Here is a 23,789-nt window from a genome sequence, read left to right as displayed (position 1 = left end):
TCAGCTTGGTTGGACATAATATTCTTGCTCACGTTTCATTCTCTCAATGATTTTGCTCCACTCTTTTCTGGCATTAGATGTTTCTAGGAAGTCTGGGGCTAGACTAACTTTTTGTTTCTCGATTTCCCTGCCTTTGTCTGCACAATTCTTTAAGCTCTAAGTTCAACAATTTAACCAGGATGTACCTAAGTCCATTACTACATATCAGTTTTCCCTGGAGTGCAGAGTGTGCCCTTTCGATTTATAAATCTAGTTCTTCCCTCGTATCAGAAAATCTCAAATACTTTTCTGACCCATTTGTTGGGCCATTTACTTAGACAATTACTATTCTTTTTTTTTTGTTTTGTTTTTTAAATCCTCACCCGAGGATATTTTTTCCATTGATTTAGAGAGGGGGGGAGGGAGGAAAGGAAGGGGAGGAAGAAAAAGAGAGAAACATCGATTTAACAGAGACACATCGACCGGTTGTCTTCCATAGGTGCCAACATGGGGTGGGGATCAGACCTGCAACCCAGGTACCTGCCCTTGACCAGGAATTGAACCTGGGATCCCTCGGTGCTCAGGCTGACACCCTACCACTGAGACCCACAAGCCGGGGCAACAATTACTATTCTTATATTGGACTGTTTTTGTCTTTCTTTGTCACCATATCTATCATCATCTTTCCTGTAAATATTTCAATCTCTTAATTTTTTTTTCTTCACATTCACTCTGATTATCTCAGTTCCTTTCCTTCTGGTCAATAATTTAATTTTCAGTCACTGCATATATAATGTCTTCATTTATTTACTTAGCTGTATAATACCTTTTAATCTCATCCTTACACTTCTAACTCAGTAAGATTATTCCCTAAAAAAGAATGTTGGGTAATAGTTGGAGAGAAGGGATTTGGGGTCTGGTTCTACTCTGTTGGTTCACCCATTTGCTTAAGAACAACTTCTCTTGAGAGTAAGAGCTACCTGATGTCCCTAAAAATGATTTTAGTACCTCCTGTATAATTAGATGATAAATAAAAATTTTCTGAACACATCCAACTCACCAATTATCAGTGTGGATCCAAATGCACGATAACTCTCTTCTTTCAAAAGTATGAAGTACCCATGTAGTTATTACCCAGATACCTGCACTCTAAGCCCCCAGCATGGGTATTGTTCTTTCTCACAGAAAAGAAAAAAGGAGTACAGACCTCAACAGGAGGTATGTCCTGTTTCTCAGAACATACGTCTTCTTTAGATGCTTTGTGAATCTTCTTTTCTGGAGAGGACTTTGTGTCAACCTTTTTCAAAGTTTCACAACTGTCTACTTCATTCTTGACAGGCACTTGCTGGTTACTCCCTTGAATAAATAAAAATGATTCAATTTCTAGCTAATTATTTCCATCTATATTCCCCATAGTTAAGTCTCTTTCCTACACCAAATAATCTCATTTGATGACATCTAGACTTAAGGACTGGTTTTGGCATCCACAAGGCTCTAAAAATTTATTTTGTTTACAGGTGAAAATGCCTTATATTAAGAGTTCTAGAAACAGTCTTTAACAGAGGCCAAGGGGGAAAAGGGAGGGGCACCCCATTATTCACAGTGGCAATGTTCATAAAAGCCAAAAGGTACAAACAACCCAAATATCAAGGGACAGATAGTTGGATAAATAAAATGTAGTAACATACAACGGAACACCATTCAGCCTTAAAAAGAAATGAGTCCTTACACAACAACGTGAATATACTTAACGCTACTGAACTATATACTCAAAAATAGTTAAGGTAGAAAAAAAGGAATGAAATTCTGACACATGCCACAACATGGATGAACTGTGAAGACATTACACTAAGTGAGATAAGCCAGACACAAAAAGACAAATACTGTATGATTCTACTTGTTTGTGGAACCTAGAATCACCAAATTTATGGAGATGAAAAGTAGAATGCTCGCTACCAGGGGCTTGAGGAGGGAGTATGGGTAATTATTGCTTCATGGGTGCAGAGTTTCTGTTTGGGATGATGAAGCAGCTCTGGAAATTGCTGCTGCTCATGGTTGTATGACAAGATGAATGTTCCTAATGCCACTGAGCTTTATAATTTAAAATGGTAAGTTCTGTGTTATATATATTTTACTACAATTTTTTAAAAAGTTGAGGGAGGGAGAGGGGTAAAGACTTGAGTTCTGGTCATGAGTCAGCCACTATTTAGTTTTATGATCAAGTCAGTCTCTTAAGCTGCCTGAGCTTCAGTTTCCTTATTTATAAAATGAAAACACAACCTTATCAGCCTACCCTAACTGACTGTTAGAAAGAAAAAACAACAGATATAGATGGGCTACCATCAAAAGACACATGAACTGTTCCAGGGCAGGTCCTTCTATAGTGAATGCCCACCTGCCCAGCGAGCAGCGCCCGGATGCTGAGAAATGAGCGGGAGTTGAATCACATGGCCAAGGTTGGTGTTGGTAGAAACCACATCTGAAAACATGATTTTTCCATTCTGCTTTCAAGTGATTTCCTTAAGTGTATTTCTTTTTCTATAGCTTACTTCCAAAAAAAAGTCAAATCAACTTTAACCCCACACTAACTGGCCTCAGTGTTCTAACATGAAACAAAGTACTTCAATACCTTCTTTATCTTTGATTCTTCGATACCTTTGCAATCTGAGAAAGATTTAGATGGCCACAGTGCCAATATTTCACAGCAAAGCTGCTGCAGGCTCTGGGGAGATGAATGCCTGACTAGACACCAGCAGAGCTCCAGTCTGGCCCGGCTGTGGGACCTGGGGCAGGGCATCTTTCTCACCCATATAATGAAAGAAGTAGTCAATCCCCTCAGATTCTGAAATTCTGAAGCTACAAGTTAAGCTCACTCAAAGCAAGATACATACATTTTTAAAATAACAAGTATAAGGTACGCATACTTTTATTTTGTTAACAAAAACTATAAATATTACATAGCTATGAAAATGCTGGGGAAACATTAATTCCTCTACAACACAGACTGGGTGTCATACATCCTGAGGAAAATAGTGTATCCAGCCCCATGAAGGAGTGAAGGAAATAGCCAAGAGCAAGGGAGATAGGGTTCAAAAGAAAAGGAAATCATAAAGACGTCACTTTGGATTCTGGAAGCCATAAGCATGAAACAGAATACAGATATTCTCTTAAAAAACTGTACCATTACCTTCCTCAAGTCTTAATTCATGAGAAAATGGATTTCCTTGAGCTTTTTCAGGCCAAGAACAGTACTAAAACTATTAGTCATCAAAGATTCTCAGGAAAGAGCCAAATGTAATATTCAACACTAACCTACCCCCCAAAAGTGGTAAAGCAAAGACTCTTAGGAAATTAATAGCCCTCTCTGGGGCTAAGAATCAGGACAATCAGATGAATTCTAAAAGCACATTCTTCATTAATTCTTTGAGACATTCTAACATGACAATATGCAAGAATTTAGAAATACCATGAGTATACATTTCATTTAAAAAATGGAGCCAATCCATGTCATCCTACTCAACATGCTTACTTAAAGTATTATATAACTTTCTTACATTTATCTCACGGAGTAAGAGTGTTTGAGCCACAAAGGTAAATAACCTAATAGAGCCCTGGCCAGTGTGGCTAAGTTGGTTGGAGCGTCGTCCCACACACTGAAAGGTGGCAGGTTCCATTCCTAGTCGGGGCACATACCCAGGTTGTGGGTTCGATACCCAGCTGGGGTGCATACAGAAGGCAACCAATCAATGTTTCTCTTATACGGTGATGTTTCTCTCTCATTCTCTCTCTCTCCCTTCCTCTCTCTAAAATCAATAAACAAACAAAAAACACAAAAACCGCTGTTATTTTCTGGAGCATCTGAAATCTTGCTACCTGACATAGGTTGTTTGGCTCAAATAAACTCTTAAAAAAATTAAAAACCAGATAGAACAAGAAACAAGTAAACTCAACAAAATAACTGCTTAAAGCTTTACTATATCAAATCTAACCATATAGTATATTTGCAGTAAACTGCTAGACATTCATTTCAAGCTACCAGTATTTGCAAGTAAATGAGACTGTTTTTCCAATTTCTGCAAAAATTGGTATTTCAGAAATTTTGAAGGCATGTATCTAATTCAGTGAAAACATACACGTTAATTTCAAGGCTTAGGGTATTATTAAATTTAAAAGTTCATTACCGTTTACATTATTATAAGCAGAAAGCAATAAAATAATTTGCTAACTATCCCTCTTTCATAGTGCTGAGGCCAGCAGCAGCTTGTCTTCAGCCTTAATTCTAAATCTGTGCTACTGTGATCACACGATTAAAAAATAATAGTTATAAACACCTGAAAAGAGACACATTTCGAAGATCATTTACATTACACAGAAAGCCTTGCTCTTGTGAGATGGTCAAAAGACACTGGAACGTGGAACAAATGTTTGAAAAATGTGGCTGTTTCCCAGCTGTTTGACAGGTTGATGCCAAAAAAGCAAGTGTGTGAAAACAGAGCCCTGAAGAATCTGTCAGCAGACTTCATTTCCATCGGGAATCTTAATTTATGACTTACCACAGGCCTCTCAGAAGGAGGCCAGAGAAAAAGAGCAGGAAAGGGATGGCATACATTTTCTGTTATTCAGAAAATATTATTTCTCGGTAACAACAATGAGCATGTAGCCGGAGCCATTAATATACACTTTCTCCCCACATACTAAGTTACACTCGGGGGGGGGATAAAAGCTCCAATAAAAGAAGTCACAATCCTTCAGGTGCCTCCAGAAGCTCTGATAGGTTAAGAAAAGTGCTTCAGGCCCCCTTAGGAGGCAGACCGCCTCCCCCGTTCCCATTCCCAAAGGAAATCTTATCACTAGACATGTTTCTAAGAACATCTGTGCATTTGGGGGAAAATGGCTAAAATGTGGCAAACACACTAACTAGTTTCGAGTGAGTGAATGGAAGTTCCCAACAGGATCCCTGGCTATCAAGTGGGTTAAGCTCAGTGGGCAAGACTGAAGCTGTTTCCTCCAGATTCTAGAAAGGATCTTAATACAGAAATAGCAGCATGCTTTTCACAAAGAAAAATACTTTTTAAAAAAAGAACTAATGCTTAACGTTGGAAGTGAAAACTCAGAAGGTTCTTAAATACACGGTTTTCCCGTTTTCAAGCATTCTTTACACATCCTAGACGGATGCCCTGCTGATTATATGCCTGTTCACCATCTGCCAGTTTATTACAATGTTTTCCTTTAAAAGTTGATAAAGGAACCCAAAAGCTTTATTACTAAAAACCTCCAAATCCTACCGTCAAACTACAAGTTTATTCCCCTAGATTCCTCAGTCCTTTCTTATTTTTAAAGCTTTCAATTCTTTAATATGTTCAAATTGTAAATTGATGGCAGGCAATTTGTTTACTTTTAACCGGTTTGCTATTTTCCTAGAATAGTGATGTGAACAGAAAACAGAACAAAGTCAGTGAAGGGCTTTCCCTCTGGGGAATCTCCTGCTCAATATTAACGCTGGAGAGGGTACAGCACCTGGGACCTGCAGGGATGAACGTGGTGGGAAGCCAAAGCTCCTTCATCCACTCTTATTTGATCTGATCAACAATAACCCTAATACCACTTAACATGCTGCTGATCCAGCACAAAAAAAGTTTAAAAAAAAACCCCAAAAACCTCTAGTAAGCAATATGTTTCCAATGGAAACATTATAAACATACAGTTCTCTGCCCAGATAGGAAAGATCCTGGGCAGGTTTGCCATCCGGAATGACGTGAGCAAACCCTACGTGTATGGACGCCCATATTAAATTTACTCCCACCTGCTGAAGTGTTATTATACTGTGTGGTCATTTAGGCTCAACTCTGGGCATTAGCCATCAAGTTTTGGACAGGAGGATCTAGGAGCACGAATTCAAATCCTCTGACCCGCTCTGGCACTACACTGGTCCACGCCTGCACATTCAACCACTTGGAAGAACTGTGAAGCAGCAGAAGGTCCCTCCTGTCTGTCTATCCAGAGCACCACAGCCGCTGCATTTCCCAGTTACACTTATCCGCACATCTGATGGACACGACAGACCACAGAAGAAACACAATCCCTTCAAACCCGGATTTTAGGTTTGTGCGAAGTCAACCCGTGTCAGATATGCACAGGCCTAAATGACACACAAAACAAGAGAAAAGTTCATCTGGACTCATCCCACAATTTCACCTTTCACAAGAGTTTTGTAGTCTGGGCCCTTGAGAGTGTCTGCGGCAGAAATGGAATACTAGGCATCCCACTGGCCCCACCAGCAAGCACTCTCTGACAAGCCACACTATGGCTTTATTGAAAGATCTGGTTGAGTACACTGCCCAGAGGGTGTGCTCACAGGCCAGGTAGAGTGGACACCAGGGACAGTGCTGACCCTGCAACCAGGAGTCCACTTCAAGCATGAGCACTGTCGCCAGGGAAATGGTACAAACAGGTCGGAACAAGGTGTACCTGGAACCCAGGTACCCAAACCATGTTTCACTCAGAGGGCTCCAGTTTTCTTTTAAACTAGAGGTGAAACATTTAAAATTCAGTTGGGGTTTTTTTACTAATGCCTTTATGCTCATTAGAATTAGCCAACCCACAATATTTCTGTTCTTTCTCCACAGTATCAAGGAGTGAAAAAATAGTTATTTATATGTAGATATTTCAAATAAGATAAAATGTAACTGATAATTCCAGATTTAAAAGAGTCAAAATTCTGACTTTTAACAGGTACAGAAATGTGCATATTAACATGGTCAGAATAGACAAGAAAAATAAGCTCAGGCTTTTATGCCAGAGGCCAAATGGATCAAATTAAAGCTCAGTGACAATTTTATATGTAGCTAGTTTTCCTAGTCTAGTTCTGCTTACATTTTCATGGACTGTATTTGCTATAAGAAGACATCTGTCTTCTTTTAACAAAGGGACACAATTAGAAAAGAACCAGGGCCAAGTAACATGAGATGGTAGCAGCTGTTAAATTCAGAAAGTTGATAAGTTTTGTTCGCCGAGAAACATTTTATGGGCTGATCAACTTTTGCAAGTAAAGAAGGCAAGATACAATTAATTAGGAAAAGGTGTTCCTACAATAAAATATGATATTCCCATCCCTCTAAACACATGTACTAAAAAAAGTAAACTTCTTAGCCATGACATTCTAAAAACGTGGTGCCTTGTCCTAAACTTTTCATCTAAGAAACCCTATTTTAACATTTATACCTTTGCTAAAACTTTGAGCATGAACTAAAAATTCAGCATCCACAATTAAAACTCACGTCACAGGTAAGAACAAATTCCATTTAAAGCAGGCCAGAGACACACAGGAGAGAAAATCATCGAGGGGGATGTAAAGATTACCATGATTTTTCCTGGAAATTTCTGGCAATTCTGACTGGTACTGAGGTGAGTTTCTCGGCGAATGATTTTCAGGTAGTTTCTTAGAAGTCTTCAGAGGACCAAGCTCTCGCTCCTTGAGCTCAGCTATGTTTTCTGAAAGTTTAATGTCCGTTTCCTTAGGAAACATACACGTCTGTATTCCCTCCTTCGTGTGACATTCCGAAGAAGTGTTACTGACAACAGTTGTGTTTTTCAGTGTGTTCTCCTCCTTGTTCAGGAAGGTTTTGGGAAAGGTTAAATTCTTTTGCAGGTTCACACTGATGCCCGCTGCGTACTTGAGGTCTGGCCAGTTCTCACCCGCCAGCTCCGCGCACACGTCCGCTTTCAGAGCGGCCAGCGGGCCGCCCGGCGGGGCCTGCTTGTCCTCGGCCGGGCCGCCGGCCAGCGCCGCGCCGGGCTTGTGTTTGCTGTAATACACCGAGCACTTGTGCTTCTTCTGAGAGTGGCCGTAGCTGGCGGGGCTCCTCTTCGCAGCGTTCTGGATCCTGCTTTGCGGGGTGTTCACCGGGAGGCAGCTTTTCCCTCTGCCTTTGTCAGAGGGGCCATAAGTATCAAGAAAGTTCTTGCAATTGTTTCTGAATCAAAGAGAAAAAAACATTTCACATAAAGCCACACCGAATGAAACTCTACCTCTCTGTTTTTAAATCCACGAGGAAGAGGCAGCCGTCGGTACTGTGGGGACTGAGTTCCACCCGGCTTCTTCTACAGCTCCGTGAGTTCAATAAACTAAATCCTCACAGGAAGTCTATCTTACGATAAAAGAAATGTTACAGCAGTCACACAATGACAAAGAAAATTTTATGAAACAAAGCTGGAACCAAATTTATATTATGTTAAAATAAAATCAGAAATGTGTAACATCCACGGCGAGAAACACCCCGCCACACACCCCACGGGAATTCTTACTTGTGCGAATGGGAGCCCACAACATCCATCGGACCGTTGCTCTGTGGTGAGGAGGAGCTAGCACTGTGCTTCTGCCTGGTCTTCATGAACTCCATAAGAATGTACTGTGCTTGCTGGAAGGCTATTAAAATCACGCCCAACAGGGACAAACTGAGAAAGAAGCAACAAGGTTCATCACTGCATGGTTCTAACAGGCATTAATACCACCAGACTTATTAGAGAAGAACAGTGAATGGCTGATGGGTAATGTCTAAAGATAAGGCATGAAAATTCCACAAGATGTATGACATCATAATTTCTGGCATGTCTTAAAGATTAAAAAACCCAAGTTTTTAAAAATGTCATATTTATAAGTCTGACCCTTCAATTTATTCCAGGATAAAATCACTCTAAAAGGGTCATTCTGGTCTTCTAATCTCAAATTATCATTGCCACTGAGTAACAGTCATGTCTTCCACCACATCTGCCTATGAACATATGATGGTGCATAATTTACTACTAGACTTCTAGGTCCTATGAAGCTCTTACAGTTCCTTTACTATTATCTTAAAGCTTTCCAGTTACTACTTTCTCTACTTCACGTGTGGCAGAGTTCTCAGAGTAATGTAAATTCCACTCAGTCCACATGCTTTGATTGCATGTAGACAATATATAGGTTCAAGCAACTCGCCTGGATGGCTTCTCCGCTCAGTGAGAGAACAGTGGAGGTGGCAGCTCACCTGACAAAGAAGACTGTAAGCCTCCAAAACGACTCCTCCCAGCTGGGTCCTGGAACCACGTCCGCACACAAAGGCAACAGGTGATGAGGGAGGGTCACATTGAGAGTGAAGCGAAACTCTAGGTCAGCTGCAGTGACGAGAGTCAGCTCGCGAATGACCCAGGAAGAGGTAAAATCTGGAGTAAACCTGGTGACAAAAGAACCATCTTCATGAACTTTAACTTTAGGCTTTACAAAACATAATAGTCATCATAGCAAAACTTCTTACTTATACAAGATCAATATTTATATAAAAACAATTTAAGATGTTTTACCAATGAAAAAAGCCGTCCCACCCACCCCACTCTACATTAAAGCACCACAAAACTTAAATGAGGTTAAAGCTCTCTGCTTACACAATGCTGATGTCTCGAGATGTGTTCGGGTGCAAGGAAAACGGATGACACTCTAGCACTTCGAATCCATAACCTTGGCAATTATACCCATTAATTTTCAGAGACGTTACGGTTACAGGAAGTGGTCCGATATTCTCAACTTTAAAGGTCTTTGTAATAGATAAAATTTGCTTGCTGTCTTTCAGTTCTAGTGAGGATGAAAAGTGACATTTAGTTTATATGAACCACAACACTGATTTCACAAAATTTATTCAAACAACAAACCATGTGCACATTATTAAAATGTAAGAAAAAATTCAGTGTAAGCACAAAGCATGATACCTTTCTAATTTCTGGAATAGTTATAGATTTTTTTTATACTACCAGAATACAATAAAAATACTTAATTAGTTAATATTTTTCTTAAGTTAAACGATCTGCCTTGGTAATGAAAACCTCTTCTTTGTTCTTTTACTTATTAAAGGTTAAGATTAAAAATTTATTCTTCTCAGAAGCCAAATCACTTGGATTTACCACTGGCCCCGTACGTGCTTTGCCCCGAGACCCTCACTCGCACTGAACAGGTCCCAGTCAAGAGGGGGGTGTGTGTGTGCTAGGTAAAGCCACCACAGCTCTGGAAACATAGTTCGAAGACTCACTACATTAAAAGGAGGTAATTAAATCCTTGCAAATCAATGACAGCACATTTTATTTTTAAAAAAGGAAGAGTCCTCTAAATTTAAAAATACTCCTATAAATTTATAACTCACAATCTAATATTTGCTTTGTCATATAAGGACTAATATTATCTGTTTCTATAGTTTTCATATTACTCTTTTATTCTATCTCTCAAAGTCAACTCTGAATGAATGAATGAATGAATGAATGGAAAAATGATGAAGAATTTTGACTGCAAAATGGCTAATAGATCTTTTCAAAGTCAGTATTCATTCAGCATAATTTTCTAAATTAAAAAAAATTTCAATCAGGCATTATGTCAGTGCTACAAATTATCCAAGTTTCACAAACCAGCTTTCTCCATATTGCTACACTAAAATGCTTTCAGTGTGTTCCTAATATTAAAAATGATAACAGAAAAACAAGAATTTACCAGAAACACTTTACACCTTGTCTGATTTTTGTTTTAGTTCCTGAGAAAGTTCTTGAAACGAATATAAGCAGTTTAAAAGCATTTAATTTAGCCCAGCCAGGCGTGGCTCAGTGGCTGATCATCAGCCTAGGATCCAGGAGATCCCGGTTTGATTCCTGGTCAGGGGATATGCCTGGGTTTCGGGCTCGATCCCCAGTAGGGGGCGTGTAGGAGCAGCCCATCAATAACTCTCTCATCACTGATGTTTCTCTCTCTCTCCCTCTCCTTTCCTCTCTCTGAAATCAATAAAAATATATTTTTAAAAAATAAAAGTAATTTAAATACATGCATAATTTAGAAATTTCTAATGGAACATTTAAGTAAATTTGTAAACCTCACTGTCTGGTACAGTAGCCAACAGACACAAATAGCTACTTAAATCTAAAGTAAATTTTTAAAAATTTAAAACTTGAGTTTCTTAGTTACACTAGATATATTTTAAGTACTCATCAGTCACTTGTAGCGAGCGGCTACTATACCAGATGACATCAATATAGAACATTTCCGTTACTGCAAAAAGTTCCACTGGGTAGCATACTGTTAGTCTTCTCTCTATCATTTGTGATTTTCTAGATAAGCTGGTAATTTAGCAATTATACTTTTCCCCTCTATATCTATTACATTTAAGTTGGCTATTGTTCTGAGTGACACCAGCCCATTTAGGCTCAGATGTTTGACTGATTTAATTATTTGCATCAATACAATGAATTTACTGTAAAAATTTTTAAAGAAGCTTCTTAGAGAATCCTTTCGCTCCTGGCTGTAGCACCGAGCCCGCCCGTCAGAGCGCCACACGTGGGAACTCACGTCGCCGGCAGTCCATCAGCGTGGACTCGGGCACCTTAAATCGGAGAGAGCCTCCCGCCCCAGGCAGTCTTCCTCCCACTTTCAGCAGCTCTCGAGCTCCAAATCCTTCCATGGCAATCATGTCGATAACAGTCAAGTTATTCCTTTGGTGAAAGGAGATACAAATTAAAAAGCATGACAATCGAGTCACAAGATACCATGCACTTGCGCTTAAATATTCCTAGTTAGCAAAAACATTTTTAATGTTTTGAAAAAGAAAATCAATTTGAATAGTGTGGCATCTCCTTGCAAAGCAGAGAAGAGTCTGAGCAAGCTGAATAGACAAGGAGTGAATGATCATGGCCTAGGAACGTAAACCCAAGTATTTCCATAACCAGCCACCACACCAGCGTAGTGATCTGACCTCCAAGAGGGAAAAAACTGAAGAAATAAATTGGGGGGGGGCCACAGAGAAACACTAACAAGTACAGACAAATTTATAAAAATTGTTTATACAGTGAATTAAGAACTTTTCACAGTAATTGTGACTATGAGAAATTCTGCTTTAGGAATAATTCTAGAAGTAAAATCCTACTGTTTATTCTGAACCAAAGATTTAAAATATCATCCCACAAATAACAGATATCTACTCAAGTTCTTATTAGTCAAACAATAATTCAGACTAGCTTTTGCTTTTTCATTAACTGAAATCATGATTCCTAGGATGAAAAAGTGAAGTGGAAATGATGTTTATATGATGCAGACTGGACTGAAAGCCAGTCCTTATTAATGTAAACACTATAGAAGCAGAGAAAGAATTCATTTCTAATTATGCAAAATACACAGGTATCTTCACATCTTTAGTAAATGACTAAAAACCTTTATTTGATGTTAAGTGATTGGTATTGTTTACAGAAAAATATTATGTATCAAAACAGAAACCGCCAAAAATAAATTAACTACTATAATAAAAACTTAGGCTTTCTTTTTGAGGCTGGGATAGTTTAACCTGGGATGAGGTAAAGTTTATATCTGCATTTCCTACAACCTTAGTTCTTCAGCAGAGAATGGGTTTAAAATGAAACAATCATCATCAGAACATTAAAAGTCTTAGTTAAATGCTTAAAAGGACTTTTAATCCACTTTCTTTCTAGTAGCATTCACTTGAAGAAGAACAAACTCATACAATACACTAAAGGAATTCCAGAATAAGAAAGTTGTTGTCAGCTGATCTGATACTAGAAAACCTTTAAAAATACTAAAATGTCACTTATTAAAAATTTGAGTTATAGACTTCTTGCCAATGCAGAGAGCTTCAACATAGATCTGTAAACTTTTGAAAGAAGACTCTCAATAAAGGCTACCTAAAGATGAAAAAAATTTAAGAATGAAAAACATTTAGCTGCTTAAATCAGTTACCTATAATGCTTATTTATAGGGAAGGATACAAAGTAAAGAGAGCCAATGGGCTCCATTATACTTTGGGGCTACAGAGAATTCCAGAAGCAAGACAGACAGATACGAGAGTGGTGTACATCCAAACATTGTGGAATGAAAACGTATACAACAGTGTTTTAAATATTTTTGAGCTAAGACAGGGAAGTGCATGCATGAGTGCTGTGTGTGCCTTTGTGTGTATTCGTGTGTGTGTTCTGCCCTCTGTGACAGTAGCAGATGAGATGCTGAGTGAAATGTACTGCACCTCTTGGACAGATGGGCACATATTCCCTATTGTACAAGGGAGGAAACTGAGGCAGAGATTAAGCGTGGAGCCTCAGGTCGCCTCTCTTCTGCACCGCCTCTTGCTACCGTGCAACATGACCTTGACACTGAAGGCCTAAAACGTAAATGTCAACTCTTAACTAAAGAGATTATGCATTCTTGAGAGAAAACATTCAGACAGACGAGTCAGTGAGGAAAGAAACAGACTCCAAGACCGGCCACACCTACCGGAGTAGAATGAGTGAGGTAACTTTTCCGTAGTCAGCTGGCGTGAAAACTACACCAACCCTTTTTGTTTCCAAAGGCTGCAGATGGAAGTGGAGGCTGCCAAACCTGGATCCCTCAGAATGCACACCCTGCAAATTTAATAAGTGCGATTCAATAATTCCTGTAAAGCAAGCTTCCGTCTTCATTATGTGCACTTTAGAGCATAAACATGATTGCTTTTCTTTTAATTTCCAGATGTGACCACCCTAATCAACCTGTCAAACCTGTTTATCCTGAGAGTTCACACCAATAAACAGCTCCCAAGCCACAGCTGAGAAGTGCAGGCAGAAGCTACAGGACAACCCTTGGGGATACTAGAAAGGGGACTTGCTTCCCGGCTTGGATAGGAGTTGGGGCTAGAAGCCTTCTGTGCAAATATGCTTTGAGTGGAAAACAGCACTTAGAAAACAGACCCAACAGCCTCTACTTGAAAGCTCCAGGGATCTGGCCAAACCACCCATCCACTGCTGCACAGCTCCGAATTCTCTTTAATATTGAATTTAAGTTTATATAGAAACCATCTTTATTATATTTAGTCTCTCAACTCAGGAGAAAGATCTTCATTTATTTATATCCGCCTTTATTCTAAGATTTCTATCTTTCTCTGAATAAATCTTGTGGTCTAAATTTAAGATTGAATTATCATTTTCCCTCTTTCCACAGGTTATTTTAGCTCCTCACTACAAAAAAAAAAAAAAAAAGATTGATTTCTTAGAGTTATAATCACATAATTTGCACAGTAATATATTTTTTAATGTTTTTAATTTTAAAATTTGTCTTATCCTTCAATTGTTGCTACCATTTCCTATGCTATCTGAAAGAAGAAATGGTGATGGTATTTGATTCATTTCCATTATAATTACAAACTTCACGAAGGTAGAAACCCTGCTTTACATATATAACATGAATACTGAATAAAAAGCTGCTGGTTCTTAGCATTGAAACTATAGTAGCAGCCCAGTTGGTATGGCTTAGTTGGTTGTGTGTGGTCCCATATACCAACAGGTCCCCGGTTTGATTCCCGCTCAGGGCACATGTCCGGGTTTTGGGATCAATCCTCAGTAAGGGGCATGCAGGAGGCAGCCGATCTATGTTTCTTCTCTCCCTTCCTCTCTCTCTAAAAATCAATAAAAACATATATTTTTTTAAAAACTATAATAATAGCAGCACCATTTATTATATGCCAGACACTGGACTGTAATAAGCTATATAAAACGCTGAGCATTCCATAAACCTTATTGACTCCTTAAACATTATTAAGAGAGAGATGAGGCTTAGAGAGGTAAAATAATTTGCCAGGGTCACAGAGCAAGAACATGGAAGAGCCTGGATTCAGAACCTTGTGAGCCCAATTCCACATGCTCTTAACCGAAGCAATTACATCTCCAAAAGCAAACCACCACAATTAAAACACAGGCGGCCCCTTTCTTTACATGACAAAGTGTTCTAGTAAGAATTTTAAGTGTCTCAAAGGTATGAACACTGACACTTCTTTTTGCCAATGTAATAAATTCACAATGGCAATAATTCCCTTTATCACAAAAGGTGTATATTTTGGGGAGAAATCTTCAATGAGAGATTTAAAGAAGTTTTTCCAATGAGTTACGCCATTTGTTCAAATCTGAACAGAATATGTCTATGTAAATGGAATTGGCACTATTTTTGGAATTTTAAATTACACATGATTCAATACTAGTGGGGCAAACTATCTCTTGGTATTTGGACTAATTTACCTCAAACAGCCCCAGGAGACTGCTTGGAATAGAGCAGAACAGTCACACTAACAAAAACAAGACCATGCTGCCTAGACCACTTAGGAAGAGAAAGGGAAGGTCTGCTGTTAGTGCGTTTCCTATTGTAAATAAGTCTCTTTTAAAAATCCACTTAAAAACGCACTTAATTGGTTTCATTTTTACTTAGCTGGAGGTTACCTGTGGTCTCCTTCTTTCAGTTATTCAAGTGAATTTAGAGCTAATGGTGTATCACTGGAGAGTTAAGTGAGGAGAAAGCAGAAAATACCCAAGGCAGTTAAACGTGTGTGTATTAGAAATATAGTTGTACACCTGGGTGTGTTTGCATGTATTTTTTTTAACAGGGGCTCCACTTTTTAATGGATCCACACACACGTAAGGCCTGTAAGGAAAATACTCAACTATGTATGAACAGCCACGGAACCACAGAGTGAAAACTAAAGAGCAAGGCTGCCGAGTCCCCAGTCAAGGAACGTCCTTGCCACATAACTTATTTATTCCCACTCCGCAGTATTTACACGAGACCTCCTGAGCGCACAGGCCTGGGAATGTCAGAGTCATCCTTTCTCATAGATAAGGTGACTATCACCGAAATTGGTTGACTTGCTAAAAATGTGAAGCCAGTTCAGTAAGAGGTCTTTTTTTCTAATGTATGTGTTTTTACCTTATCTTGCCCTAAAAAGAATTTGATGGGGCAAGGAATCTTAGAATTACGAATTCCGGGATCTCAAGTTTTATGGTTTTCTACACAGGCCTGATTCAACTGTTATTTCTTCACTCACATGAATCTAAATCATCAAATTAAAATGATTTACAGGCTAACAGGAACCATGGGCTCCTGCTGAGTTTGTTAATTGGAAAAATCTGCTATATATACACTTAATGCCTGGAATATAAAAAAAAGAGAGCCACATATATTATAAAGAGACACTTGAAATATAAATCAGTGAGGCCCATGTGTCTAGTTTGTAAGCATTCTTTTTTCTGTTTAAAGACGAATCCTACCCGGTAAGGGCAAGCTTTGGTGAGCTGGAATTCACCAGTAGTGAAATTAATCATCTGCATATCGGCGCCAAACCTATAAAGAAAAAAAATGTTTAAAATAGCATTTAAGTCGCCAATAAAGAAAGACTAAAACATGTGTGTGCACTTATATATATATTTTATATTTGTGAGCACATGTATTTGCACACATAAACAACTCTGTCTCAGCCCCCTGCCCTGTAACTGGCATCTTGTAAGTGTCACTGATTTGGGCAGCACAGATGGCAATGTAAAGCAGCTATGGTGACAAAAGCTCAACATGTGAAGCCTTTTTTTTTTCTCCAAGTGGTTCAGAACTATGGAACCTCATAGGAAGTGACTCTCAACCTAGGGTAATTTCACCTCCCATTTTAATGTCCAGTGGACATTTGGCAATGTCTAGAAATATTTTGGTTGTCATAGCTGGGGGGTGCTACAGGCGTCTATTGGGTAAAGTCAGAGATGCTGCTAAACAGCCTTCGAAGCACAGGACGGTCCCTCCCACCCAACACAGACTCATCTGGTCCACAATGTCAATAATGCTGAAGTTGAAAAACCCTAGGATAAGGGTAGACCCTGAGCCAAAAGGAAGAAACATTCTAAGCAAAACCGTGATTGTGTGAAAATAAGATATAACAGACATGAACTAACAGTATCCTCATCTTACCCTAAATTAAAATATATTAAAACACTAAATTCATTTCTTATGTGTGCCTAGAGGTCATGGAGAGCCAGATTCTAAATTTCAAGAGTATCTATGAAAAATTGTGATTGGCAAAGGTTCCCTGACCAAGAAAAGCATATTCTGCTGGGAACTGGACTTGACATAGTAACCCTGAAAATGCCACGTAACACACAGAACTGCTAACTGCCAAGTCATATGCGCCAAGGAGCTGGGTGCCCAAGGCCCACGGGTTAATACTGCGAGCACCCACATATAGGGTCTGGGTGAAAAGCAGAAAAAACTTTAAATAATCCTGACTCTGAAGGGTGTTTCCCAAACCACCCATCAGAAGGTCTTCGCTGCCTGGGGCCTTACCATTTGTGGAGCAGACGCACAGCAGCTTCGGGTTTAGGATATAAGGAGAGAGGCAGCAGCTGCACGGAGACCGGCAGAGAGGAAGGGTTCTTCACCGCGAAGTACTTCACCTGGACACGGGAGAGGAAAATCAACACGTCAACGCCCACGGAAGGCCACAGCATCACTCCTGCAATATTCCTGCAAAAGACTGCATGACCTGAATGCAATCACGAGGAGCCACCACACAGATCAGACTGAGGAACATTCTAGAAAATAAATGGCCTGCATGCTTTAAAACTGTCTACACCATGAAAGACAGTGAAAGGCTGAGGAAGGTTAAAGGGGATGAGAAAGATCTGACCATGCAATGCAAAATCCTGAACTGAATCCTGAACCAAGGGGGAAAAACTGCTATGAAGTATGTCAGTGGGATGACTGGAAAAATTTAAATATAGACTGCAGAGTAGATAACATTATTATGTTTAATGTTACATTTTCTAATTTTGATACGTATACTCTGGTATATAAGATGCTCCTGTTCTTAGGAAGTCTACACTGAAGTAATCAGAGGTAAGGGGCATAATGTCTGAACTCAAACACTCATAAAAATATGTATGTGTGTGTGTCTGTGTGTGTGTGTGGACAGAGACAGGGAATGATAAAGCGAGTGTGGTGCCCAGCCGAGTGTGGGTCAGCAGCTGAGCATCGACCTATGAACCAGGAGATCCTGGTTCGATTCCCAGTCAGGGCACATGCCCGGGTTGCGGGCTCGATCCCCAGTAGGGGGCGTGCAGGAGGCAGCCCATCAATGACTCTATCATTGATGTTTCTCACTTGCTCTCTCCGCGCCCCCCGTCTCCCTTTCTCTCTCTGAAATCAATAAAGATATATATTTTTTTAAAAAAGCAAGTGTGGCAAATGTTAAAAATTGACTGAGTCTCTCTGAAGGGCAACTGGGTGTTCTTGGTATTATTCTTGAAACTTTTCTCTGTTAAAATTATTTAAAAATTAAAAAATTTTAAGTAGTCTTACAATATCATCCCTAAGAAATCCAATGAGTGTCTGATGAAGTATAAATTATTACTCAGATCACATGTGAGAGCATCTTTGGCAATGAGGTTATGAGAGATAAGTGGAAGTCTGCTGGTGTCACTTCTCTCCCTTTGCCCTTGTCACCTTGTCAATGAGAGACACACACACAAGGAAGGAAGTCACACACTAAGGATGGAGAGTGAACAGGCAGAAGGAGCCTGGGTTGCTGACGGCATCACAGAGCCACTTCACCAGCTCTGGGCTTCTCTCCTGGGCGCTTCTCCTTATGAAACAAACTAACTCCTATTGGAGCCAGTATTGGTCAGAATTTTCTGTTGTTTGCAGCTGAATACTTTCTCAGCTGAAAAGATTTTGAACTGGACACGAACTTCATAAAATGCATTTGTCCTACTATGCACTTTCAGTCTGCTTAGAGTTTTATCCCTTATTGTGTCCTTCTGATACCTCCCTACTAAGCATTGAATGGCATATGTGTGTCATTTAAAATGAATTTAAGTTAATTTCGGTTCTGAAATAATATTCTCAAGGTGGGAAGACTCTGGTAACTTAAACACCCAAGAGGTGTGGTGTCACTGACAAAGAGGCTGAAAGACGCAGGTTCCTCACCACGCTGTTCCTAAGGGCAGTTGCACTGAAGTTTAACACAAGGCCTGGCTCTGTGATCAAACGAGGCAGAAAGAAAACAAAGGATTCCGACTCCTTGGATTTCTTCAAGTGGGCAAACCGAGTCATTCCTAAAACGTTCCTCCTGTGTAATTGATAAAGAAAGAAATTATTATGAGAAACAGTTTTGACACACAAAAAAGAGGAAATCACTAAATATAGCACTCTCACTCAAAGGAACACGGGGTCTTGAAAAAAATGGCTCATTCTGGGTCTGGGGAAGAGAAAGTACAAGATGATTCTGGAACATCCTGTGTTACTAGAAAGCAAGGAAGGCACACAAAAATGATGGGGAGCCCTAGCTGATGTGGCTCAGTTGGTTGGAGCACTGTCCTCTACACCAAAAGGTTGTAGGTTTGATTCCCGGTCAGGGCACATACCTAGGTTTTGGGTTCAAGCCCCAGTTGGTGCACATACAGAAGGCAATCAATCGATCTCTCTCTCACGTCAATGTTTCTCTCTCTTTCTCCCTTTTCCCCTCTCTCTAAAATCAGTAAGCATATTCTCAGGTGAGGATTTAAAATAAATGATGGGGACATGTCAAGGGACCCACAAACTAGCCTGAAGGGGCTCCCATCAGCCAAATCTGGGACAAATCAGCATCAAAAATAATGATAAGTCATAACCAAAGAGTCCATAGTGATGCTCAAAAAGAATGTAAAAATGAAGAAAATGAAAGCATCACCATTTCGCAGCCAACAATCTAACAACTGATCAGGACATGGGTTATCAATAGATGCTAAAATCATGGGTGAAACATTCCTAGGAACAGTAAATTTATATAATCTCAAATTACCATACACATATTTGCTAACTGCAAAAGGAAAAATGTATCTACAATGGAGAAAGATCTGTCATGCCTACAAAGGAGAGAGTCAAATGACTCAACTTAGCAATGTCAATAATGGGACAAACTGACACTGATGTCCGTCCCTCCTGAGGTGAATCAATGATAAGGACACAAGCCCAACCAAGTCATTACTCTTCCAAAAATGTCTAACACAAATGTAAACCTGAGATGCAATAAAAAAATCCAAAGTGTTGAACATTCTGTAAGACCACTGGCTAGGACTCCTTAAAATGCAAACATTATGGAAGGTAAAGAAAGGTGGAGACACTATTCTAAAGAAAATTAAGGAAATAGACAACCAAATGCAATGCATGACCCTTGAATAGATCTTGGACTTTAAAATAGGAAAAAGAAAAAGACAGCTATGACAGATATTTTGGGGTGAACTAGGGAAATCTGAACACAGACTGAATACTAGATAGTATAACTGGATCAATGGTAAGTTCGGTGGGTATATAATGGTAGAGTAGTAATATGTACCAGAATATTCGCCTCAGGAAAGAAAGTATTTCCTAGTAAAGTGCTGAGGGTTGAAGTATCATGATATCTACAGCTTAAAACGTGTGCGTGTGTGCATGCAAGTGCATGCACACACAGATACAGATTAGAGAAAGAAACAAAGCAATGGAAGATGCGAGCCACTGGTGACTCCAAATGCAATATTTGAGTATTCACTGCACTATCTATCCTGTCAACTTTTGTGAGGTTTGAAATTTGTCCAAATACAAAGCTAGAGAGAACTATCAATTACTAAAACTTCAGTACTGCAATCTCAACAAAGTAGCATGTCACTGTGTCTCCTTTGTTTCTGAGTAAAAGAAACAAAGAAAGGGGAAGACCTACTTGCAGACGTCACTGTTTTTCAGTTTCTTCCATCTTTCATACAATTTATTTGCAAGTTCCAAATCCATATCCCAGGTCGATGAATCCAGAGCAAGGCTCCCTTCCCAATGAGGATCTTCTAAAAGTGAGATCAGATTTCACGTTTACATTTACAGAAAGCACAACTCCATCAGTAAACACTCACTGCCAAGGCTCTCGTTAAACGTCTCAAACAGAGGACTGTTGAGTCAACAATGCTCTCTCTCCTCTGACTGCTTTACTGAAAGTCCCTCGAACTCAAAGGCAAATGACAACATATCAAATCAAACAAACATGTGTAAAACAAAACCAAATCGAATTATGTAAAGGTAGTAACAGAAAAGACACATGGCTCATGAATACAGCCTGAAGCAAGTTAAAATTACGCTCGGAACATTTTTAACAGCTTTCAATCTAAAAGGCTTCCATGTAAATGCTAGTGACCACTGAAGTCTTTTGGGTCACTATGTAAAATGCTGATGGACAATTCCTCAAAAGAGGGCAGAGACCAGAGACTCAGCCTAGAGAAGGTGTGTATCTATTGTTATCAACTGGTCTCTTGCTCAGCTTACCCTCTCTACTTATGTGTCCTGTCTCATCTGTGCTAAAGAACGTATTAGGGTGAACGAGTGGGAATCTCCCCAAAGGAACCTCTGTACTGAAATACTCTCCTTAGATTTGATATTTTAATAAATCAAAAGTAGAAACACCTTCCAAACCAACCCTACGGCCTTCAGTCTCACATGACTAGTACCCCAGTAAGATATTTATGCTCCTGTAACTAAAGTCTTCAAAGGCAAGTCCAAATTATTTTTAATAGCTTCTAATCAACCCTTTTTTAAAAGAACTGGAATCTTCCCATTTTCCCTGATGGCAAGGTTGCTAGGATGATCAAATGATGTGCCTGACAAAGGCCTTTACATAAGTACAAGCCACCTAAGGGGGCATTTTTTACACAAGGACCTCAGAATGTTTTCGGAGGATTCTTAACAATTTCATGCCATTCTGTTAAGGATCATGCTCTTTAACAATAGAATATGAGGTAATCCTGTTCACAGGGCTAATTATCCCATCTGCAAATGCTAACTTTCCTCACTACCTCCCACCCAACCCCCAACGAGAGTTCTACAGAAAGCCTAAGAGCAAAATACTTACCTGCTTTTGATTTTCCCATGAAATAATGCATGCCACAATGTGCTATCACTTCAAAACCCAGACTCCCTTCCTAGATTGAAAAGTAATATATGAATAACTTAAAACACAGCACTCAACATAAAAATCCTAATGCACTCAAATGCAAAGCAAACATTGGCCTCCACCTCAGCGAACTTCCATTTAACCAGAAGCTAAACCACTAGAAAGGATTTCTTGGCTTCCTTCATCCTCAAATGAGAGCCCTGGACCACCTCTCATGGATGGGGAGGGTCACTATAGTGGATTCTCTTCAGTAATCAACATCCTAGTGACAACCTTTGGGCCCAAAAGACACCAAGCTGCCTTCTGAATTGAAGATGCAATCAGTGCCAGGACATTCTTTGTAGCTTTTTTAAAAACCTGTACTCAAACCCTCTGAGAAACAGTATACCAACCTATGGTAACTCCTAAGCTACTCAGGACATTAAATCAATGCCCCATTTCCTACAGGCCAGGAAAGCACACAAGTGCTCCTCGCACCTGTACTTGACACCTGCCTGCTCCTCCCTCCCACATTCCTCTCCTTAGAAACATCTCTTCATTAAAAAAAGAAAATTTCTAAGAAGTCTTCCCTGCTCAAAATATGGACAAGTGGAATGAACCTTACATTTTGTTTAATTTTCAGAAGTCCTACTGTTAGGCTCATAGCTAAACATGAGGCATTTCTACCTACGAAACACCAATGCTATTAAGTGAGAAAAATCATAAAGATGGTTGCGTGAATGTCTCAGAGTGAAAAACCAGAACCCAGCACTGTACACAATAGCTTGGATCAAAAAGAAGCAATAATAGCAACTAAATGAAAGGAAAGAGACAGGAAGAAAAAAATGAGACGTGTTTAAGAGAGGATAGAAATTAAATACCATTTACCCAGATTTTAGAAAGCATTTTCTTCACTGTGAGCCCTTTTCAGGCTTTAGATTTGGTCCACTGAAGACATTCAAGGATTATGAGCGACTGAGAGTCAGTCACTAGAGGCCTAAATAAAGCATTTAACCATCTCATTTATCTGAAATCATTACAAGTATGTGCTGAAAGCTCAACTGTGTTCTCTATAGCAAGCACACGTTCCTTGCTCTACAGATTTTGGAAATAAATGAAAATGAAATTGACCTATTTGTGATGCCTTATTTCATTCAGGAACCTCAAATTACTTTATGAAAAATAGTAACTCTTTCCAAATAAAGATTTCTACATCTAAAAAATTCACCATCTATGATTGGCCTGGTAATAGCCTTAAAGACAGCCTTAAAGAACATGAGCTTAACTTAGTCAATAAAACCTAAGCACTGTAAGTTAATAAAAAGAAACAATAATTACAACAAAAAGCATAATACATATACAGTCTTATGAACAATACCTTGGTCGGTGCAGAGTAAATCTGTAGAGGTATTGCAAACATGGCACCTATGTTTGTAGTCAAAAATACATTGGTGAATAGATTTATGGCAATGTCTTTAACAGCAACTTTCAAAGAAAATATATTCCAACAGCCTGGAGGTAGAAATAAAGGGCCAGTGAAATTCAGAATCTAAAAAAAAAAGAAGCAAGAGAAATTACTTTCCTAACACTAACGATGATTAAAATATTATAAAGTATGATACTAAGGTTCTTCCATACTTTGAGAAATATAACTTGATTCAATTATGCCTCGGTCAAAAATGGAAATATTCGTATATAAATGATAGGCTTCAAATGATGTTTAATATGCAACTGTTTGCAAACTTCACAAAAGTGACCTTGTAATTTTCATAGGTGGTATTCTGCAAAACCTGCTCTTTTATCAGGAACCAGGCTTATTTTTAATAAATACAATCTTTATAGTATAAATTATATATAATAAAAAAGTTTAATGATGATAAGAGCAATATCTCTAAAGGATATATCCTGGTCCCTTTGGGGTCCTTGAACAATAGTTTCAAAAGATGAGAGAGACATTCTGAAAGTAATTCTGGAGGCTTAAAAGAAAAACACTTGCTTTAAAATAGGTGAGTAAATATTAACTTCTGTAAATATTAATTTCACAGTATCTGACCATAAACAAAGCTTAAAATAGGCTAAAACTTGGATGAA

General features: G+C 39.1%; 1 protein-coding gene across 6 annotated transcripts in view; it reads right to left on the bottom strand.

Annotated features, from left to right (window-relative positions):
* Positions 1 to 23,789, bottom strand: part of TMEM131L (transmembrane 131 like) — a 136,198-nt gene that overhangs the window by 18,421 nt on the left and 93,988 nt on the right. For all 6 annotated transcript variants that reach the window (XM_081136613.1, XM_081136614.1, XM_081136617.1 and 3 more), the window contains 13 exons: positions 23,077 to 23,247; positions 21,678 to 21,747; positions 20,505 to 20,622; positions 18,755 to 18,896; positions 17,114 to 17,223; positions 16,057 to 16,129; positions 13,262 to 13,389; positions 11,333 to 11,475; positions 9,397 to 9,583; positions 9,003 to 9,188; positions 8,284 to 8,433; positions 7,339 to 7,952; positions 1,187 to 1,335 (listed from right to left, as the gene is read on the bottom strand). In XM_081136613.1, coding sequence (XP_080992739.1) covers positions 1,187 to 1,335; positions 7,339 to 7,952; positions 8,284 to 8,433; positions 9,003 to 9,188; positions 9,397 to 9,583; positions 11,333 to 11,475; positions 13,262 to 13,389; positions 16,057 to 16,129; positions 17,114 to 17,223; positions 18,755 to 18,896; positions 20,505 to 20,622; positions 21,678 to 21,747; positions 23,077 to 23,247 — 2,241 coding nt within the window. The remainder of the gene's footprint in view (positions 1 to 1,186; positions 1,336 to 7,338; positions 7,953 to 8,283; positions 8,434 to 9,002; positions 9,189 to 9,396; positions 9,584 to 11,332; positions 11,476 to 13,261; positions 13,390 to 16,056; positions 16,130 to 17,113; positions 17,224 to 18,754; positions 18,897 to 20,504; positions 20,623 to 21,677; positions 21,748 to 23,076; positions 23,248 to 23,789) is intronic.

Source organism: Miniopterus schreibersii, assembly GCF_964146895.1.
Source record: "Miniopterus schreibersii genome assembly, chromosome: 4".
NCBI lineage: Eukaryota > Metazoa > Chordata > Mammalia > Chiroptera > Miniopteridae > Miniopterus > Miniopterus schreibersii.
This window is presented reverse-complemented; position numbering and strand designations above follow the sequence as displayed.